The sequence below is a fragment of the Stegostoma tigrinum genome, chromosome 14, assembly GCF_030684315.1.
Source record: "Stegostoma tigrinum isolate sSteTig4 chromosome 14, sSteTig4.hap1, whole genome shotgun sequence".
NCBI lineage: Eukaryota > Metazoa > Chordata > Chondrichthyes > Orectolobiformes > Stegostomatidae > Stegostoma > Stegostoma tigrinum.
The window spans coordinates 75,698,748-75,720,922 of record NC_081367.1 but is presented as its reverse complement, the minus strand read 5'-3'; the positions used below and the strand labels follow the sequence as shown (position 1 = coordinate 75,720,922).

General features: G+C 43.8%; 1 protein-coding gene and 2 non-coding genes across 3 annotated transcripts; all 3 read left to right on the top strand.

Moving 5' to 3' along the window:
- The first annotated feature begins 8,804 nt into the window (after window positions 1-8,804).
- LOC125457552 (eukaryotic initiation factor 4A-II) lies at window positions 8,805-15,714 on the top strand. The gene is made up of 11 exons (XM_048541910.2): window positions 8,805-8,917; window positions 9,567-9,615; window positions 9,702-9,834; window positions 11,165-11,304; window positions 12,970-13,138; window positions 13,446-13,555; window positions 13,976-14,119; window positions 14,228-14,365; window positions 14,843-14,932; window positions 15,204-15,283; window positions 15,520-15,714. Exons 1-11 carry the CDS (start codon window positions 8,892-8,894, stop codon window positions 15,662-15,664), a joined length of 1,224 nt encoding a protein of 407 aa, XP_048397867.1. The 5' UTR covers window positions 8,805-8,891; the 3' UTR covers window positions 15,665-15,714.
- Window positions 13,169-13,238, top strand: LOC125458064 (small nucleolar RNA SNORD2). Its single transcript, XR_007248743.1, has one exon. It is a non-coding gene; the product is annotated as a small nucleolar RNA SNORD2 (small nucleolar RNA).
- Window positions 13,657-13,831, top strand: LOC125458062 (small nucleolar RNA SNORA81). The gene has a single exon (XR_007248741.1). It is a non-coding gene; the product is annotated as a small nucleolar RNA SNORA81 (small nucleolar RNA).
- Window positions 15,715-22,175: the final 6,461 nt, after the last annotated feature.

Genomic DNA, 22,175 nt, shown 5'->3' with positions numbered 1-22,175 from the left:
TTGGAGACGTTGCATTCAATTGCTTCATCCAAATCGCTAATGTATATTTTGATTAGCTGAGGTCCCAGTACTGAACGCTGCAGCATCCCACTCGTCACTGCCTGCCCCTCTGAAAAGGACCTGTTTATTCCAGTTCTCTGCTTCCTGACTGCCAACCAGCTCTCTATCCATGTTAATAAATTACCTTGATACTATGTGCTTTAATTTTCTTTATTAATATCCTGTGTTGAACCTTGTCAAAGCCTTTTGAGAGTCCAGATACACAACATCTATTGATTCACCCTTGTCCACCCTTGAGGTGGCATCCTCAAAAAAATTCCAGAAGATTTGTCAAGCATGATTTCCCCTTTGTGAATCAATGCCAACTACGACCAATTCTGTCACCGTGTTCCAGATGCTCAGTTAGTTCAACCTTAATAATCAACTCCAGCATTTTCCCCACCACCAATGTCAGGCAAACTGGCCTATAATTTCCCATGTAGTCTGATAACCTGCCATAGAAATAATAACTTGTGTTTATTCGGTCTGTTTAATAACAATTTTTTATAAATATAAATCAATTGAGGCGCAACTAAATTGCCAAATCTGCTTCATCAGACTGTTGTAAAGCACAGTGTGACATTCAGCCACATAAAACAATGTTAACATTGCTTAAAAAGACATTTTGTCAAAGCTTTTTATCGTACACTCATCAGGACAATTCACAAGAAATACCAATTTAAGGAGAATTCAACATTTATACTGCATGAAAGGAGAGTGCTGATTGGTTGGTAACAGGGCTCTTCATGGTGTTGCCTTGGAGAACTGTGCAGTATAAAAATTAGCTCTCCCTTTGAATTGGTATTCTTGCAAACTGTCCTGCTGATTGCAAAATGAAAAGCTTCCACAAAATATGTCATTTTCCAGAAATACTCACATTTTACTAGCAAACAACTAAATGCAATATTTGAAACAAGAACAGAAACTGCTGGAAAAGCTCAGCAGATCTGGCATCTATGGAGGGAAACAGAATTAACGTTTTTGGGGCCAGTGGCCCTAAGGCCTTGGGCCAAAACATTAACTCAGATTTCTCGCCAAAGCGGCTGCCAGATCTGCCTGTTTTTTCCAGCAATTTCTGTTTCATGTTTCTGATTTCTGACATTGATGGTGGGGAAAATGCTGGAGTCAATTATTAAGGTTGTAATAATCTAGATTTCTTTTGGTTTTTTAAAAGCAATATTAGTTCAGATGATAAAAAGATTGTCAGAGGCAAGTGTTAGTGAGAGGTGAGTGTTGGAGGAAATTCCAGAGCATAGAGCCTAGCTAGCAAAAAGAGTGAAGGAACTAAAATTAGAATTCTGAAGAGGTCAGAATTAGATGAGTTCCCAAGGCTTGGAGGACTATGGGGATGGAAGAACTACAGAGGTAGGGACAATGGGCCCTGGAGGACATTAAATGTAAAAAATTGAGTAGAGGCCTCATTTAACCAGGAACTCATGCAGAATAGCAAGAACAAGAGTGAAGGATTAACAGAATTTGAGACAATCTAGACCTCAAATTTACAGACGAAAGAATGTGGGAGTTCAGCCAGGAATAAATAAGTCTACAAGGAACACAAATGGCATAGCAAAGTTCATGTGTCTTACAAACTGAAGACTTCTGCTTCACTACTAGTTTCACCCCTCGCAAAGCTACTGCGGCATAGCATCATTCTGGCAGATATCGGACAATGTGCAGAAGTACCCAAATCTATCTCACCCAAATAAACAGGACAAATCCAATCTAGTCCATTCAATTACTGCCAAATGATAAGTGACAGAAGTTGTCAACAGTGCTGTCAAGCAGCACTTCCTCAGCGATAACCCACTCATCCAGTTTGGATTTCATCAAGGCCACTTCGCTCCAGACATTGTTACGTCGTTCGCTGAAACTAACTTGTTTTCAAAACTAGGATTTCAAACGTCTGATGTCATCTCCTCAAAGAATGAAGCCTCAAGATTCCTTGTTCCAGTTAAATTACGTTTTCTGTACAAGACTAAAACAAGCAGTAAATGTTATCTTATATATTACACTAAACTCAAACACAGAATCAACATAAGTTAAGCATGAATTAACAGGCAACTTGTAATCCATTATACACCAGCAATTGCACATTAATTGGCAGATACAGCTCGGACAAATCTTACAAATTGGTCGAGCAATTAACCAGCAAATACGTCATCAATCTCAGTCAAAGTTCATCGGAACTGTCTTAATCACTTCATCCTTGTCAAACTGCATTCAGAAGAAAACCTGAAGAACCTTTCTTTCTGGTTATTGTTTATTGATGACTCAATCTGACAGCATCTTCCACACTCTGGACTTGCAGGTATTCCCTATACATGTGAATAGATTGTTTTTCAACCTATTCAGAGATATTATGGCATACTTCTGGAATAGCTGGGACCTGAATGTGGGCCTCCTGACTCAGAGGCAGTGACATAACACTGCACCACATGTAAGATAACAAAGTGTGAGGCTGGATGAACACAGCTGGCCAAGCAGCATCTTAGGAGCACAAAAGCTGACGTTTCGGGCCGAGACACTTCATCAGAAAAGGGGAATGGGAAGAGGGTTCTGAAATAAGTAGGGAGAGAGGGGGAGGCAGACCGAAGATGGATAGAGGAGAAGATAGGTGGAGAGGAGAGTATAGGTGGGGAGGTATGGAGGGGATAGGTCAGTCCGGGCAGGGCGGACAGGTCAAGGAGGCGGGATGAGGTGAGTAGGTAGGAGATGGAGGTGCGGCTTGACGTGGGAGGAGGGGACAGGTGAAAGGAAGAACAGGTTAGGGAGGCGGGGACGAGCTGGGCTGGTTTTGGGATGCAGTGGGCGGAGGGGACGAGTTGGGCTGGTTTTGGGATGCAATGGGGGACGGGACGAGCTGGGCTGGTTTAGGAATGCAGTGGGGGAAGGGGAGATTTTGAAGCTTGTGAAATCCACATTGATACCATTGGGCTGCAGGGTTCACAAGCAGAATATGAGCTGCTGTTCCTGCCACCTTCGGGTGGCATCATTATGGCACTGCAGGAGGCCCAAGACGGACATGTCATCTGAGGAATGGGAGGGGTAGTTAAAATGGTTCGCGACTGGGAAGTGCAGATGTTTATTACAAACCGAGCGGAGGTGTTCTGCAAAGCGGTCCCCAAGCCTCTGCTTGGTTTCCCCATTGTAGAGGAAGCCACACCGGGTACAGTGGATGCAGTATATCACATTGGTAGATGTGCAGGTGAACATCTGCTTGATATGGAAAGTCATCTTGGGGCCTTGAGGACTAGGGCGATTCTCTTTTGGCGGTTATTGCGGGGGCGGAGTGTGAGGGACATGTTGCGGGAAATGCTGGAGACAAGGTCGAGGGCGTTAGGCCTCACATCCCACCCCACCAACCTCCAGATACAACGCATCATCCTCCGACACTTCCGCCATCTACAGTCCGACCCCACCACCCAAGACATTTTTCCATCCCCACCCTAGTCTGCTTTCCGGAGAGACCACTCTCTCCGTGACTCCCTTGTCCGCTCCACACTCCCCTCCAACCCCACCACACCCGGCACCTTCCCCTTCAACCTCAGGAAGTGCTACACTTGCCCCCAAACCTCCTCTCTCACCCACATCCCAGGCCCCAAGATGACTTTCCATATCAAGCAGATGTTCATCTGCACATCTGCCAATGTGGTATACTGTATCCACCGTACCCAGTGTGGCTTCCTCTACATTGGGGAAACCAAGCGGAAGCTTGGGGACCGCTTTGAGGAGCACCTCCGCTCGGTTCGCAATAAACAACTGCACCTCCCAGTCGTGAACCATTTTAACTCCCCCTCCCAGTCCTCAGACAACATGTCCATCTTGGGCCTCCTGCAGTGCCATAATGATGCCATCTGAAGGTTGCAGGAACAGCAACTCACATTCCGCTTGGGAACCCTGCAGCCCAATGGTATCAATGTGGCCTTCACAAGCTTCAAAATCTCCCCTTCCCCCACCGCATCCCAAAACCAGCCCAGCTCGTCCCCTCGCCCCCACTGCACCACACAACCAGCCCAGCCTGTCTCCGCCTCCCTAACCTGTTCTTCCTCTAACCTATCCCCTCCTCCCACCTCAAGTCGCACGTCCATTTCATACCTACTAAACTCATCCCGCCCCCTTGACCTGTCCATCCTCTCCGCACTGACCTATCCCCTCCCTACCTCCCCACCTATCTTCTCCTCTATCCATCTTCGGTCCACCTCCCCCTCTCTCCCTATTTATTTCAGAACCCTCATCCCATCCCCCTCTCTGATGAAGGGTCTAGGCCCAAAACGTCAGCTTTTGTGCTCCTAAGATGCTGCTTGTGTTCATCCAGCTTCACACTTTGTTATCTCGGAATCTCCAGCATCTGCAGTTCCCATTATCTCTGCACCACATGTGACCCACTCCCTGTCAACCATTTTATAAACATGTAAATTACATTTTTAAAAACTAATTTATTGGAGGGGGTGTCACTGACTAGGCCAGCATTTAATGCCCATCCCTAATTGTTCACAGGGCAGTTGACTACCCATTGTTGTGGGTCTGGAGTCACATGTAGGCCAGACCAGGTAAGATGACAGTTTTCTTCCCTAAAGGACATTAGTGAACCAGATGGGTTTTTCCCAACGATCGACAATGGATTCATAGTCATCATTAGACTCTTAATTCCAGCTGTTTATTGAATTCAAATTCCTCCAACTGTTTTGGCAGGATTTGAACCCAGGTCCCCAGGATATTACCTGGAATTATTGAGATATTACCAGACAGATATGTTATTCCTTAACTCTGATCTGGATTGGGTTTGAACCTGACCCTCCACTGGTCAAGAGGTACAACACTACCACTACACTGGTCACTTCCTGGATTGTTTATCTCAAGAGGGTTGGAATATGAAAGCAGTGATGTGCTTCTGAGACTTCATAAAGCTGTAGTTAGGCCCATTTAGAATACTGTGTCCAATTTTGTCCCCCACACCTCAGGAAGGACATACTGGCGCTGGAGTGTGTCCAGTGGAGATTTACGTGGATGATCCCTGGAATGGTCGGTTTAATGTACAACGAACGGCTAAGGAACCTGGGATTGTGCTCATTAGAGTTTAGAAGGTTGAGGGGAGATCTAATGGAAACTTAAAGGATAATGTACGGCTTAGAAAGGGTGGACTCTGGGAAGTTGTTTCCGTTAGGCAGGGAGACTAGGACCAGTGGGCACAGCCTTAGACTTAGAGGGGGTCAATTTAAAATGGAAATGAGGAGACATTTCTTCAGCCAGAGAGTGGTGGTCCTGTGGAATTCATTGCCACAGGGTGCAGTGGAGGCCGGGACGTTAAATGCCTTCAAGGCAGAGATCGATAAATTCTTGATCTCACATGGAATCAAGGGCAACGGGGAGAGTGCAGGGAAGTGGAGCTGAAATGCCCATCAGCCATGATCAAATGGCAGAGTGGACTAGATGGGCCAAATGGCCTTACTTCCACTCCCAAGTCTTATGGTCTTATTTTCTAATCAACCAATTCAGATGTTATTACATACATTGGAGCAGGTAGGACTTGAACCCAGGTCTCTTGGCTCAGCAGTACAATCGGTATCACTACACGACAAGCACCCCAATCCCTGTGCACTAACAATTAATAACTATTCCTTGTTTCATGCTAGCCTTAAATAAAGACATTAACAAACTTAATGAGATTAACCAAACATTAAAAGATTCCTCTTTATTCTTTAATTTCAAACTTTGACAATCTTTCCATAAATAATCAGACAAATGTGATTTTTTTCATCTACATCAACATTGACTGTGCTACAATCTTTAACAGATCCTTTATTCTTATTTTCCATATGCATAACGTTACAAAGCGATTAAGTGAAAAATTATGCACTACTCCATGTTTCATCACAACACAAGATGTCTCTTGTCAAGGTCATCTAATAATTTCTTAGGGCAAGCATCTCTCTTTGAAACCAGTCTGACAAATGCTGACTTTTATTTTCAAAACCATTTCTTTTCCAACACTGGCTCCACGCTAGCAGGGTCAATTCCCAACCTTTTCCGTGTAACACCTACTGCCGAAACGTAAGGTGATAACCATGTGTGCCATCTACAAGATACATTGCGACAAATAACACTGTCCAAACCCAATCTTCATCACCTGGAAAGCAAAGATTAGCATGTGCATGGAACAACCACCGCGTGCAATTTTCCCTTTGAGTCATATAACATGTGAATTGGAAGTAAATTGCTGTTCTTTCAGTCTTGCTGTGTCAAAATGCTTCCTAACAATGACTGCTCCAGAGGGACTACAGAACTGAGTAATGCAGATGACCACTACCTTCTCAAGAATAACAAGAACGGGCAATAAATGCTAGTATTACTTGTAACGATTACATCTCATCAACAGCACAAAGGGATGGATCAGGGTTTCAAAAGCAGGTGTGCTGAAGCGGGACTAAAGTCAGCAGAAATAGCTCAGAAGGGGTCAGATTATTTCAGGGTCAACTATGTTACCAAGATTGTGAGCTTTTGAGTTAAATGGAAAGGATGAATAGGCTGGAGTTATTTTCACTGCAGTGTTGGAGGCTGAGGGGTGACCTTACAGATGTTTATAAAATAAAGGGGCATGGATAGGATAAATAGACAAGATCTCTTTCCCAGGGTGAGAGAAGTCCAAAACTAGAGGGTTTAGGTTTAAGGTGAGGAGGTAAAAGATTTACAATGAACCTAAGTGACAATGTTTTCACACGGAGGATGATTGTGCATATATGGAATGAGCTGCCAGAGGTGATGATGGAGGCTGGAACAATAACAACATTTAAAAGGCATCTGGATGGGTATATGAATAGTATCAGATCTCCCCTTCCCCTACTGCATCCCTAAACCAGCCCAGTTCGTCCCCTCCCCCCACTGAACCACACAACCAGCCCAGCTCTTCCCCCCCACCCACTGCATCCCAAAACCAGTCCAACCTGTCTCTGCCTCCCTAACCGGTTCTTCCTCTCACCCATCCCTTCCTCCCACCCCAAGCCGCACCCCCATCTACCTACTAAATTCATCCCACCTCCTTGACCTGTCCGTCTTCCCTGGACTGACCTATCCCCTCCCTCCCTCCCCACCTATACTCTCTCCACCTATCTTCTTTACTCTCCATCTTCGGTCCGCCTCCCCCTCTCTCCCTATTTATTCCAGTTCCCTCTCCCCATCCCCCTCTCTGATGAAGGGTCTAGGCCTGAAACGTCAGCTTTTGTGCTCCTGAGATGCTGCTTGGTCTGCTGTGTTCATCCAGCCTCACATTTTATGATCTGGGCATATGAATAGGAAGGGTTTCGAGGGGCATAGGCCAAGTGCTGGCAAACAGGACTAGATCTGGGATATCTGGTCAGTATCCTAGACCAAAGGGTCTGTTTCCATGCTTTAAATCTCTAGGACTATGATTTGTCAGGGACAGCGATGAAATCAGTGGCTGGAGAACTGAATTTGGAGCATGGAACAATTAAAGTGGCTTTGGTTTTCCCAATGTTTTTAATTAGAAAAAATTTCTGCTCATGCAGTACTGGCTGTCTATAAACACAGGTGGGTAGTTCAGGCATAGAGATAATGGGAACTGCACATGCTGGAGAATCCAAGATAACAAAGTGTGAAGCTGGATGAACACAGCAGGCCAAGCAGCATCAGAGGAGCACAAAAGCTGACGTTTCGGGCCTAGACCCTTCATAGTGTTCAGGCAGATGATTGCGTGATACTGCTTGATGTTGTCTATATGTAAGTGAAAACTAACGGTGTGTTATGAGGCTAAAGGAAGCAGCTGAGACAACTGATCAAGTGTCTCAATCTTAGCGACTATCAAAGCTCCTTGCCTTTGTGTTACGATGTGGAGGAGGAAGACACAGAGAAAGGAGTTTACAAGTATGGTTGTAGAAAACAAGTGGGGCTATCTTTTCATTCCTTGATGTATAGTGTAGTGCATCGTGTATGTTGTGAACTGTTGAAGCGGAGAACAGTAGGATCTGACGATGCTTCAAACTCCATTCTGTCACAATAAAAGACAGAAGAGGCAGTGAGTCTCCAAACCCAGTTCGAGTACATTGGTCCAAATTCTGCAGCGAGCAGGAGCTACACCAGAGAGGATTTCAAAGTGCAGTCACCCCTTGCAAGCACTGAGCACCAGCGAGTGGTACGGCCTAAGGTACTGTAATAAGGTGAGGTGCTGCTGTGTCTCAATCTTGTTTGACGTTAGGGCTCTCTGCAGCTTATATGGCATTCTTTAAATGGTGGAGCTCCAAGTTGCCTGAATCCCAACTGAGGCCTGGGACTAGGCAACAAGTTCCTCAGGCTCAGGCTCAGGCCCAGACCCATCCCAGGCCACCGACCCCAGGCTCGGGCCTCAGCCCATGGCCCACTCCCAGGCTTAGGCAGAGTCTCCGGGCCTGATCACAATCTTAATCCCGAGCCCCCGCCCCGGGCTCAATCTGGAACCCCAGGCTCGGGCTCAGGCCTAGGCCCAGGGCCTACCCGCACTCCCTTAGCCTGCCGCCAGGGGCACTTCGAGAAACCCCGTCGGTGCGGAGCGCTCGCAACATCCCCTCCCTCCCCCTCCCACCGTGTCCATCCGCCTGGAGAAAGTAGTGCGAGTACCGTTTGTGCAGGCGAGGCGAGCGGGCCCGGGGCGATGAAGGCGGGTGGGGGAGAGTGTCCGGACTGAGCTGCTGTTGACGGTCAGGAGTCGGCGTTTTTCGGTGGGGGGGGGGCCCGCTGCCCCAGCAGGTGGGGGGGGAGGGGAGAGCGCGGGGACCGGAAGTAGCCGGGCGGGCAGGGTATAAATAGGCGCGACCCGCGGCGCGCGCTTCCTTTCGGTGAGGAGGCGGCGGCGGGTGCAGAAGATGTCGTGTGGCTCTGCGGATTACAGGTGAGGCCTGGGGCCTACATGGTGGGGGTGAGATGGAGAATAATAAACCCGATCACCCCCGGCTGTGGGGCCGGTCGGGAGTGGATTCCCGCCGTTAAACTCCACCTTCCCCCGGACGGGGGGCTTGGGGGAGGCCAGTGTCGTCGTCGTCGCTGCCCCTGGGGGAGGGGGAACCGCCGCCGAGTAGTAGTGCCCGGTATCCACACGACCCTTCACCCCCCCCGGGTCTTTGTTGTCTTGTTTATTGGGGGGGGTGGTGAATGGAGTGGTTGATGCCCTCGTCTCCCTCCACCGACCTCCTTCCCCCGGGGTGAGAGTCTGGGAGGCTTCCCCCTTCGGCCGCCCTCCTCTGCCGCACGAGGTCGGGGTGGCGGACACGTGGACGGGAGGTGCCTGCAGGCCGGGCCTCGGTAACCCTGCAGATGGACTGTTGGGCCCTGTCCGAACCTGATTGCTCCAGCCGAGCAGGTCGCCTGGTTACTGTGTTCCTCCCTCACCCCACCTCTGGGTGAGAGGCGGAAGGGCAGCAATCCAGTGAGGGAGTTACCTGGCTAAACCAGGCACTGTTTAGGACAGAGCTATTAGAGTAGAAACAGATTTTGGAACGCACAATATCTAATTTAGAAATCTTTCTGTTGTGGCTTTGCAGCTCTAAAGAACATGGCCCAGATGGCATGGACCCAGATGGTGTTATTGAAGTGAGTTAAAGTCTTCAGCATGGTGTTCTCTTCTGAAGTTTTCTTTTTGTCTGGATTAATTTAATGTTTTTCTTTCATTCCCCCAGAGCAACTGGAATGAAATTGTTGATAACTTTGATGACATGAATCTGAAGGAGACTCTTCTTAGAGGAATTTATGCCTATGGATTTGAAAAACCTTCTGCCATTCAGCAGAGGGCAATTATGCCGTGTATTAAAGGTGAATGTTACTAAATATGAAGCTGCTGTTTTGTAGAGCAACTTTTACTGTGGTCGTGGTTTGGTATTTTACTTCTTACGCTAAGCTTAGATAAAACTTCTGTCTTTTTGTAGTAAAAGTGTATTCTCTGGATTTGATATGCAGATACTGCCTCCGTTTTTGCCTCTGGCAAAATGATGGCTTCTATCTTTTCGGGTCTTGTATGTAATGAAGAGAAACCTCTTTACTGACTTTTTTTGAGTTATCTTGAAGCATTAGGACCCTTAGAGTGAATGTATCTGTTTGGAAGGCCACTGCTCCTGTTAGCTTTCTGTTAGAGCCAAAGACATGTTGCTTAAAAGTTTAAGGGGATTGATCATTTAGTGTAATGCTTAAATTGAACTGAAAATTTACTTTTTATCTGGTTTTCTGTAAAGGTAACTTATGATTTCTCAGATAATAAAATGTGAGGCTGGATGAACACAGCAGGCCAAGCAGCATCTCAGGAGCACAAAAGCTGACGTTTCGGGCCTAGACCCTTCATCAGAGAGGGGGATGGGGGGAGGGAACCGGAATAAATAGGGAGAGAGGGGGAGGCGGACCGAAGATGGAGAGTAAAGAAGATAGGTGGAGAAGGTGTGGGTGGGGAGGTAGGGAGGGGATAGGTCAGTCCAGGGAAGACGGACAGGTCAAGGAGGTGGGATGAGGTTAGTAGGTAGCTGGGGGTGCGGCTTGGGGTGGGAGGAAGGGATGGGTGAGAGGAAGAACCGGTTAGGGAGGCAGAGACAGGTTGGACTGGTTTTGGGATGCAGTGGGGGAAGGGGATCTCCCAAAATCTCCCCTTCCCCCACTGCATCCCTAAACCAGCCCAGTTCATCCCCTCCCCCCACTGCACCACACAACCAGCCCAGCTCTTCCCCCCCACCCACTGCATCCCAAAACCAGTCCAACCTGTCTCTGCCTCCCTAACCGGTTCTTCCTCTCACCCATCCCTTCCTCCCACCCCAAGCCGCACCCCCAGCTACCTACTAACCTCATCCCACCTCCTTGACCTGTCCGTCTTCCCTGGACTGACCTATCCCCTCCCTACCTCCCCACCCACACCTTCTCCACCTATCTTCTTTACTCTCCATCTTCGGTCCGCCTCCCCCTCTCTCCCTATTTATTCCGGTTCCCTCCCCCCATCCCCCTCTCTGATGAAGGGTCTAGGCCCGAAACGTCAGCTTTTGTGCTCCTGAGATGCTGCTTGGCCTGCTGTGTTCATCCAGCCTCACATTTTATTATCTTGGAATCTCCAGCATCTGCAGTTCCCATTATCTCTGATACTATTTATGATTTCTCATTTGTTCAGGTTTTGATGTCATTGCCCAAGCACAGTCAGGAACTGGTAAAACAGCCACATTTGCAATCTCGATCCTGCAACAGCTGGAGCTGGATATGAAAGAATCTCAGGCTTTGGTCCTGGCCCCTACCAGAGAACTGGCTCAGCAGGTAAAAACTGCTTTATCAAATGAGGTTTGAGCGCAATACCTTAGAGCATTGTTTATTCTAGGACCACTGGATAGAATCTTCTTCTTGCACAACTTCTATTTGAGCCTGCACTGTTGTGCTTTTGCAAACATAGGTTGAAATTTTTGTACTCCAAACATGAAGCCAAACGATGGGTGTTTAGCTCATTTAGCTGGTTTGCAGTGCAGAGGAATGCCATTTGTGTTCAGTACCCATATTAGATGAAGTTACCAAGCAGGATACTCCAACCATTCCATTTACCTGAAGCATGGTGACCCTCCGATTAAACTACCAGCCAATCTCTGGAGCAGCTTTACCCAAAACATGTTAGACGTAGTAGGAACTGCTGATGCTGGAGAATCTGAGATAATATGGTGTAGAGCTGGATGAGCACAGCAAGCTGAGCAGGAAAGGGTCCCAACCCGAAACATGAAACTTTCCTGCTCCTCTGCTGCTTAGTCTGCTGTGTTCATCCAGCTCTGCATCTTATGTCTTCACCCAAAACGTGTTTGCTTTGTTATTGTTAAATTACAGATGTCTTCCTCTGATCACTTCATACTTCCCATCTCCCTTGGTTGTTTTACTTTTTCTTCGAAACAAATTATTCTGCCTTTCAATTTGGCCTTAGTTTGCAGGTTTAGTTGTACAAATCTTTACTGGCCAAATTGTAGAGGAGCAGTTTTCATGCAACTGTCAATCTGTCAAAAGGTTACCATGACTTTCAGAAAGTGCCCACTGCCTGCCCACATGGACAGTATCTACGGACTTGCCATCTGTATCATGTTTTTCAGTGGAATGTGTGACTTGAATTTGACAGTTTTATGTTTTAAGCAGATGAGTTATTTAAGCAATTCTTTATCAATTCAGATGCCAAAAATCAATAGAAAATGGGTACTTTCTAGAAGTTGGAAAACCATATTCAAAAATCTGAGCTGAGCCTTCACTACATTGATCATTAAAATGTGGTGCACGGGGAAGAAAGTTATCCAGAAGACAATAGAATGCTATTTGGAATCTGCAGAACAGTAAAGTAGGGAGTAGTCAGGTCCCATGTTTGACTAAATGGTTGAGAATCTATTGGCGCTGGAGGCTTTGTGGTCTAGATTTACAGAATGATACTTGGCAGAGATAGCTTTAAGATGCAGGATTTGGAGGTTCTGCCTCAAAAGCTGTTCTTCATCTACAAGACATTTGAACAACACCGAAAGCTTGACCCCATCTGGGACACCGTAGCACATCTACAAGCAAAGATCTTTTAGACTGCATCTTCTAAATCAGAAGGGCAGCAGATGCATAGAAACACAATCTGCAATCCTAATCTTTCTAATGATGCTTCAACATTTGGTGTTATTGAAGAAGATTTGCAAGAAGTGAAATATCCAAAGGGCTTCAGACAGGATTCTTCAAAAAAGGCGGGGGCCTGGGTTGAAAAAGATGTGGGATTCCATATGCTCCAGGCATGTTTTAAAAAAAACCAACAGCTATCAAAATTTCTCACCTTCATGTACATTCATTTGTATCTTGTACATATTCTGTAGTATTACAGTAGGTAAATATTCAGTGCTTTGGCATTGTACTTAAAACAATCAATTTTTGCACAGTGTAGTCTCTTAATAAAAGGGTTGAGTGAATCTCTACCTCTTTTAGATCCAGAAGGTAATCCTGGCCCTGGGGGATTACATGGGTGCTACTTGCCATGCCTGCATTGGTGGCACTAATGTACGAAGTGAGATGCAGAAGCTGAACGCAGAAGCTCCCAACATTGTTGTAGGAACTCCAGGGCGAGTGTTCGACATGTTGAACAGGGGATATATATGTGAGTACTAATCTTAAAATCCAAACCCCAGAGTGGAATGATGCTTTACCATCTTTCGGGACTGACCTGAAATGGAGACAAATTTCTGAACTGATCACTCTGTTCTTTTCTTGGGTATTCATGTTTTAACTAATAAACAGACTTGGAATTGGCCAAAAATTAATTGGAATGTGAGGTTTAGAATTCAGATTAGCAATGTTTTTGTTGATCAAAGTCTTGCAATTGATTGCTGTGTAGGATCATCAATGCACCAGTTTGTTGAAGCTTCAAAGATAGTGCTGTAACTTGGTTTAAATAATTATTACAGCTTCTAGGTGGATCAAGATGTTTGTTCTAGATGAAGCTGATGAAATGTTGAGTCGTGGATTCAAAGATCAAATCTACGAGATTTTTCAGAAACTGAGCACGAACATTCAGGTATGCTGGTTTGTTTTCAAATGGGGAGGGAATCTGAATACGTGACTTCAAGTATGTCGTACACTGGCAGCATTATCCTGTCCAACATTTATGGTGTTGCCAACTTCTTCTTAAGCACTCTGCTAAATTTACAAAATTTGGATACCTGACTTTTGTAATAATGCTAGTAGAGTACACCGAGGAAGAAGAAAAATGCACAGCATTGCAAATGAGACCAGGGTGGACCGCTTTCTTAATGTCTGGTGTCCTTTTGTCTCAAGATGCTGTGCTACATTCTTTGAGCAACTGGTTGATATTTTAAGCTAAAGTAAAACGGCCTTTATATTTGACAAAAATGTTTAGTATGCACAGTGCACAACTGAGTTCTGAGGCCATTGGTAGAAGGACAGGCTTCACTCCTAAATGACTTCTTCTGTTTAGGTGGTTCTGTTGTCGGCTACCATGCCCAGTGATGTCTTAGAGGTCACCAAAAAATTTATGCGTGATCCAATCCGTATCCTTGTGAAAAAAGAGGAGCTCACACTTGAGGGTATCAAGCAGTTTTACATCAATGTGGAGAGAGAGGTATGTTGAACATGCTTTGCATTCCCTTTTTACTGCAACACCAGAACATTATTTGAAATTGATCCATTATTGAAGACTTGTTTCATACTCAGAATTTTGTTGTGACAGGAATGGAAGTTGGACACTCTTTGTGACTTATATGAAACTCTAACCATAACACAAGCTGTGATTTTCCTTAACACGAGGAGGAAGGTTGATTGGCTAACTGAAAAAATGCATGCAAGGGACTTCACTGTTTCTGCATTGGTAAGATTTATGTACTGTTTTGACTTTGGAGTATGTAAAGTTCTATTCCACTCTTGTACTTTGCTGAAGTGACAGTTTTAATCGAGTTATAGAGATGCAGCACACAGACCCTTTGATCCAACTTGATGTCGACCAAGTTTCCCCAGCTAAACGAGACCCATTCTACCTGCATTTGGCCATATCACTCCAAACATTTGGAGGCTTTACCCAATATGGGGAACTGTGACTTTTAAAGGAGCTTGTATTTCATTCACAGACTGATCAGTTCACTGTGGGAAAGAAAGTGGCAGTAGTGGTTGTCGAGGCAGCAGGCACAATGGGGTGTGGATTTGAGGGACTGGTGAGAAATTGGCTGGGAAGTGGGGTGACGAAGAATGGCAAAGGTAATATATTGAAATTGGACTAGACAAACAATTGATGCCAAGTGTCTGAAACATGTTTATAAATGAAGTATTTTTCTGCGACTATTGATTACAGCACGGTGACATGGATCAGAAAGAACGTGATGTGATTATGAGGGAATTCCGTTCAGGATCTAGCCGTGTACTTATCACTACTGATTTACTGGTATGTAAACTGACATTTTAGAAGATAGCAGTTGGCTTTTATTATGGGGTTCTTTAGTGCAAGTAGTTGCAATTAGATTTTCAGTATCTGCTGTATTTCTTCGTACAGATAATTGCACATGTTGAGCTATGTCTCACTTGTTCTTAATGCTCCACTACCTTAATCTAGGAAGGAAGGAGGAGGGAAATCATATGCTGCAAAAAGGGTTTTTGTACATAAAAATTGATTCATATAAAACTTTAATATACTAACTAGACTGTTTCTCTTAAAGGCTCGTGGCATCGATGTGCAGCAGGTGTCTCTAGTTATTAACTATGACTTGCCTACAAATCGTGAGAACTATATTCACAGGTTAGTCCTCTTCACATCCATCAAAGTGAACAAGCTTAAGCATCCCATTAAAGCAAACTCTCTAAGTTGTCCCAGTGGTCGTGGTCTGCTGAATAATGCAGGTGTGATAAGTCTAGGTTCCATGTGTCAAAGTTTAATTTTTGGATGGGGCGTCAGGAAAGAATTTAATAGGTACATGTTGAGGTTTGAGGATGTACTTTCAATAGACTGAATGTTTAATTTAAATATTTACACAGAATTGGTCGTGGTGGTCGCTTTGGAAGGAAAGGTGTTGCTATTAACTTTGTTACTGAAGAAGATAAAAGAATTCTTCGTGATATTGAGACATTCTACAATACAACTGTGGAAGAGATGCCGATGAATGTGGCTGACCTGATCTAATGATGGCATGAGAATTTGCATTTGCAGCTGCTGAATTATCAGACTATATGGTGCGTTGTGCTGCTTCACGAGTTGTTGAATCTCTTCTCCCATGTGCAGACAGGATCAGAAATCCAGCATTGTGATAAGTGACTTGAGGAACGCCATCCTTTTGCAGTGTTGACTGCTGGGGTGGGGAGTTTAAGTCATGGGGTGTTTAAACACATATGCCCTTCAGTGTTTTGAATGTTCTGTAGTAGCATTTCTGTTTGATATTCTTTATCACTTAATAGTTTACTTATGGACTAAAAAATTCAAGTGCTGTGTTAAATCAGCCAATTATGTCAAACTGGCATATCTACAACTATTTTAAAATGAAGCTTGCCAATCAACTGGTAAATGTATGTGCACTTTTTCTAGAGGTAATCTAACTACATGTATTTGTATTTAATAAAAAGTTTGAGTTGTGCAAAGATCTATTTGTGCTATGATCTGCACAGTTTTGGCTTCCCAGTAGGTGGTAGTTAAGATACTTTGTACAAATGTGAGAAATTTGGCATTAGTTTTGAGGGAGGCCACATGTTGTAACTGCATTCCTGTATTGCATCCTTATTTTTGTAACTTTGTAGTTCTTTTGTTTATTGTACATGGGCTGTTCTAATTTATGCAATCTGTCGCTGTCTTCTATTCTAAATATTTATTTTTGTTTTCTCTAGAAAACAACCTCCTAGGAGATTGTACAGACTCTGCTCAATAGTAAAATACAGATCTTTCAACTTTTAAACCATGTTGATCTAAGATGCTTCTGGAGAGAGTAAATGTAGGAGGAAAAACTACCTGTAAATTTGCAATGGTGGTGCATGTTTGTATGATCTGAGCAATATAAAATGCAGCAAGCCTAAGCAAATGTATTACAGGCTCATTCCTGTGGTGCTTTCAAACTACGAAACACTGAGGTTTACACTCAAAACCTACGTTTAAATGGGGTTTCTATAAAATACATAGCTTTATGTGCCTGTTACCTTTTTAAATTGTAAGGTTTAAGTTGTGCATGCACAGGGGTGGTTCAACATCAAATGCTGGCTGATTTGGAGTTGCAGTGTTACAGCCGCAGTGAAGCTAACATTCACATTGAACTGAAAAAACCTGATGGAACATTGTGCAGGTTTAGATAAGTAACTTGATTTTGTGTATAAATTTCTGCATTTCCTTTATTGGTATGGCTTCCAAATAATCAGTGCCCTGACTGATTTGAAGCTCTTTGCGACAGTAATGTGTTTTGCACCTATTTAGGTTTATTGAATTTGTATGGTGGAATCTGAAAAGTTAGAATGTAAAGCTATTAAAGTTAATTTCAACATGAAATGTTGACCTCTTGCTAGGGGGAAACAAAAGTTTAAAAATGGTCATTTTGATTGGTCAGTCCTCCTGAAGAGTGGGAGATTGCTTGGTTCAATTTCTGGGTGTGAGTGAAATGGATGACTGGTTTGTGTTTTAACTTTGAATATTAAATCATTCCTAGAATCCAGCAGAAAACGAAGTGTGGAACAAGTCTGGATGGTAGGTAATTGGTTGGTTAAATACCTGGGCCTAAATTGGGTGTAGCTGGAGCTGTGATGGAGACAAGGTCACTAGGCTGACCATACATATGCTATTGTGTAATCAAAAGTACTGTGTTTGGAATACTCTACTAAACAGCAGGTAATTGTTTAAGGTGGGACCTTGATGATGGTCCCATAGCATCTGCCCTGCTGAGAGCAGACTCTTTAAATGTAGAGGTTGGTCTACCCCTGCCTCACTTCAATTCATCTAGTTGCTGTCTTTAGCTTTTTTAAAAACTGATCTGACAAGTAGAATGAAGAGTCTTTACCTGGTTTGGCCTACTTGTGACAACAGACTATGAGCAATGTGGTTGACTCAACTGCCCTCTAGGCAATTAAGCAGCATCTCTAGCTAGTAACAACACCATCCTGTGATTGAAGTGAATTGTTCTTTTTAAACTTAATTTGTTGACCAAACCCTAATTAGTGATGAGATTTAGAATGGCTGGCCTCACGATTACTGGTTCATGAGCAATTGCTATTCCTATTTAATTTTTGACTCTACATCAAAGTTTTTTTTCTCCCCCCTGTAGAGTATTACTGTTTTCTGTAAAAGTTTTTAAACTTACTTTTGATGGAAACTAACAGACCAGCCATAAGTGGAATTTTGAGCCTCAGACATCAATTTGTTAAATAATTGAAGAAACAAGCCATCATTTCCCAATGCTCAAGACATCTTATACTGCACTGATTAAAAATACTCTAGGAAAAATGCTATAACTAATTAACATTAAAGTGTTAGAGCACACTGCAATAATAAGGGGCAGGGCAGAGGAGAGGGTTTGATTATAAGACTGCCACAATGTCATGGAGAGCTAGCAGAGATTTAATTCATGAGTAACAAAAAAATCCTGTTGCCTACACTTACACCAACCAGCATAGGAAAAGTGCAAGTCGATGAGACAGCAACTTTGATAGGTACAAGCAGTAGGTTACATCCAGAAATCCAACATTGTATGAATCTACTAATGAATTCAGAGTAAGTTTTTGATAGCTTTTATATTCTTCAGGTCCTGGTTACTGTTAACTACCACTGTTCAGTTCAGTTTTTAAGACCACTCCCTCATGCCAAGATTCTATGTAGAGAGTAGGGGCTCCACATCTTGGCCCTTGTCCAAAAAAAAACAACAGTATACAGTACAGGGTAACAGTCTTAGTGTAGACTCACTAAAGGAAGTATATTTCTTGTTTAAAAGTTCAAATTTTCCACGTTATACTCACTTGTCATCGAACCTGTCACTATCTGTTCACAACCAGAATACTAGAAAAATTCAGCAGATACATCTGCACTGAAGAAAGTGCTGAGTCCAGCAACTGTTCATGCTCCTCCACATTTGAGTTAATGGGTGACAGCCAAATTACTGTCATTAACAAATTTGGCTGTCACCCATTAACTCAAATCTGGAGGAGCATGAACAGTTGCTGGACTCAGCACTTTCTTCAGTGCAGATGTACCTGCTGAATTTTTCCAGCACTCTGGTTGTTATAGCATCTAGATTATTTAAGTCAGTTCATCAACATCATGAAGGAGCATTGTAAATGATTGATCCATTTATCTCTCAGGTTATAGTTATAGGTTTCTGTTATAGGCACATGGCACAGCCATACAAAATTAGGAATAGCAAATCCAGTGCCTTGATCTTGGCCCTTGTTGCTTTTGAGAAGGTGGTGGTGAGCTGCACTCTGTGCTGTAGGTTGACCTACAGTGTTATTAGGGAGGGAATAGCAGGATTATGACTCGGTGACACGTCTATGTTTCTGCTGTCTTTGTCCTTAAGATAATAGCAGTTGAAATTTGGAAGGTGCTGTATAGAGATCTTTGGTGAACTTCTGCAGTGCATTTTGTAGATGGTACACACTACTACTAAAAGTCATTTGTGGAGGGAGTGGGTGTGGTGCTAATCAAGCAGGCTACTTTATCCTGGATAGGGTCAAGCTTCTTTAGTTGTTGGAGCAGTCCAGGCAAATAAGGAGTATTGTAATGGTGAGCATGCATAGGGGGGTTGAAAGGATTGAGTTAACACAGTATTCCAAATCTTTGACCTACTCCTGTAGCTGTTTTATATAAATGGTGAGTTCAGTTGAGTTTTGGGTCAAAAGTAGCACTCAGGATGGTGAGGGGTGATTAGATTGTCTCTTATTCAAAATGGTCATAGCCTGACATTTGTGTGGTGTGAATGTCAGGCCAAGCTCAAAAGTTACCCCATCATTGCAGTTGAAGAGTGTTCTAGTTTCTGAGTCACACAGTGCTGAACATTCGGCAAGCATCAGCATTTAGATGATTAAAGGAAGGTCATTTTAGTTGATGAAACACCTGAGGAACCCTGATAGATGTCCTGGAGTAAGATTACTGATTTTTTTGAACAACTGCAACCATCTTACTGTGTGCCAGGTGTGACATCCTGTGTTGGTAGTGCTCCTTGATAGCACGGGCTAACATTCTCAAACTCACCTGCTTCACATTCAATATGGCTCAACTGACACCTTTTAATTCCCTCTAGCTTAAAATATTCAAGTAGAGTGTTTTCAAGAGGGCTACAGAACTGACCCCCTAGTTGTAGATTATCCCAGAAGACCCTCTTTTAGATTTTATCTTTTAAGTAGTTGCCTCTTCCAAATCCAATGCATATAAGCCTAGATAACATGGTGTAGTGCTGGATGAACACAGCAGGCCAAGCAGCAAAGCTGATGATCCCAAGGCCTAGACCCTTCAGAAAATTTTCTGAAGTGTCAGCTTTCCTACTCCTCTGCTGCTTGACTTGCTGTGTTCATTCAGCTCTACACCATGTTATCTCAATAGGAACTGCAGATGCTGGAGACTCTATCTCTGAAACATACAAGCCTAGCTTGTCTCAATTTAAGATGAAAAGTTAATGGTATTTTTCCAGGGGTAAGTGTGTCAAATATTAGAAGTTGGGGGGGGGGGGGGGAGGAGGGAAATGAGTCAAAAGGAATGTGAGGGGCAACTTTTCCATGTGTATGAAATGAGTATTCAGAGTATAATAGGCAGATACAATTAACATTTAAAGGACATCAGGATGAGTACGAGAACAGGACAAATGCTTGCAAAGGGGACTTGATCACAATGATATCAGGTTATCATAAATTATAACATTCTATTAATACCATTCCTGTAATAATAATAACTAGCTGTACCCTCATGAATATTTTGCAATGTGCCCCCAAAGGACAACCAGATCTCTACATTGGAGTTTTAATCTCACCATTTGAAAAGCTTTATAATTTTCCTGCCAAAATGGACATTTTCATGTTTTACCATGTGTTCACTCACACTTAACCTTATGTCCTCATTACTTCCCTACCTATTTTTGTGGCATGAGCTAATTTAGCAACCCTATCATGTTGCAAACAGATTGAGGTCTACCACTTCTTACATCTTGCTAATGTGAAAAAGATTCATTTATACCTGCTGTCACTTTCCTGTCAGTTTGCTGATCTTCAATCTGTACCAGTATAGATCATAGAATCCCTTTGGCCCAACAAGTCCACACTGAACCTCAGAGCATCCCAACCCAGACCCATCCTCCTTTGACCCACCTAATCTACACATCTCTGGGCACTATGGGCAATTTAGCATGGCCAATCCACCTAGCCTGCACATCTTTGGACTGTGGGAGGAAACCCCCCACACACACACGGAGGATATGCAAACTCCACACAGCTGCCAGAGGGTAGAATCGGACCCAGGTCCCTGATGCTGTGAGGCACCACTACTCTACGCTGAACTTCTGTTTTCTGCAGTACCTTTTGCTATGGCACCTTAACACTGCCTTTTGGAAATCTCAGTACAGTACATCTACTGGTCCCCCTTTGTCCACAGCACACATTACCTTAAAGAAAAATAATTATATTGGTCAAACAAGTTCCCTTTTGCAAAAAACATGTTGATAATCTTATTGACTGGGACTCATGTAGAGGCAGGGCATCAGTTAGAGAGCAATTTGTGTGTCCAGGAGGGCTTTTTGAGTCAGTATGTTGACAATCCAACCAGATAGGAGGCCATACTAGACTTGGAATTCAGGAACAAAGCAGGACAAGTGATTGATGTTTCGTGAGGAGAGCATTTTGGGCTTAGTGACCATACTTCCATAAGATTTCAAGTAGTCATGGACAAGAGTGGCCCTCGGGTGAGGGTGTTTAATTGGACAAGGGCCAATTACATCCAAACTGGAGAATGTGGATTGGGAGCAGTTATTTAAAGGCAAATCTATGTCTGGCATAAAGTGCAGGACATGTGTGTTCCTGCCAACTGAAGGCTAGAAATGGCGGTAACCATAGACAGCAAGGAAATTTGTAAACTTAAGTCAAAAGGAAGCGATACCATACATCTACCTTGAAGAGTGTAGAGAAATTAGGAGAGCTAAAAGGGGCCATGAGATGTCTTTAGCAAACAGGGTCAAGGAGAATCCCAAGGCTTTTTACGCATATATTAGAGGAAAGAGGGTAGCAAGGGAACGAGGAGGGATGATATGCATGGAGCCACAGCAAGTGGGACAGATCCTTAAGTACTTTGTATCAGTATTCACCAAGGAGAAGATGTTGAGGTCAAGGATGAGTGTGTGAATACTCTAGAAAATGTCAACATATTAAAAGGAAGTTTTGAGTATCCTAAATTGCAGTAAGGTAGACAGGTCCTCCAGGCCAGATAGGATCTATCCTAATTTACATCGAGGCAGGGAAAAGTAGCTGGGCTATCAACAGATGTCTTCATATCCTCTTTGACCACAGGCAAGGTTCCAGAGGACTGGAGGTTATCCGACGTTGTTCCCTTGATTAAGAAAGGAAGCAGGGATAATCCAGGAAATTTCAGCCAGTGAGGTGACATCTGTGGTGGGGAAGTATTTTGCTGTATTCCCTTTAATCATGGAATCTGGCAACTTCCTTATGACAAATGTTACGTTAATTGGCCT

Bases quoted from the DNA above. Each gene is read 5' to 3' on its own strand.
- LOC125457552 (XM_048541910.2), top strand. From the start codon at position 8,892: ATGTCGTGTGGCTCTGCGGATTACAG. The intron at 13,556-13,975 runs GTATGCTGGTTT...TCTTCTGTTTAG, and splicing joins AACTGAGCACGAACATTCAG to GTGGTTCTGTTGTCGGCTAC. The intron at 14,120-14,227 runs GTATGTTGAACA...TTGTTGTGACAG, and splicing joins ACATCAATGTGGAGAGAGAG to GAATGGAAGTTGGACACTCT.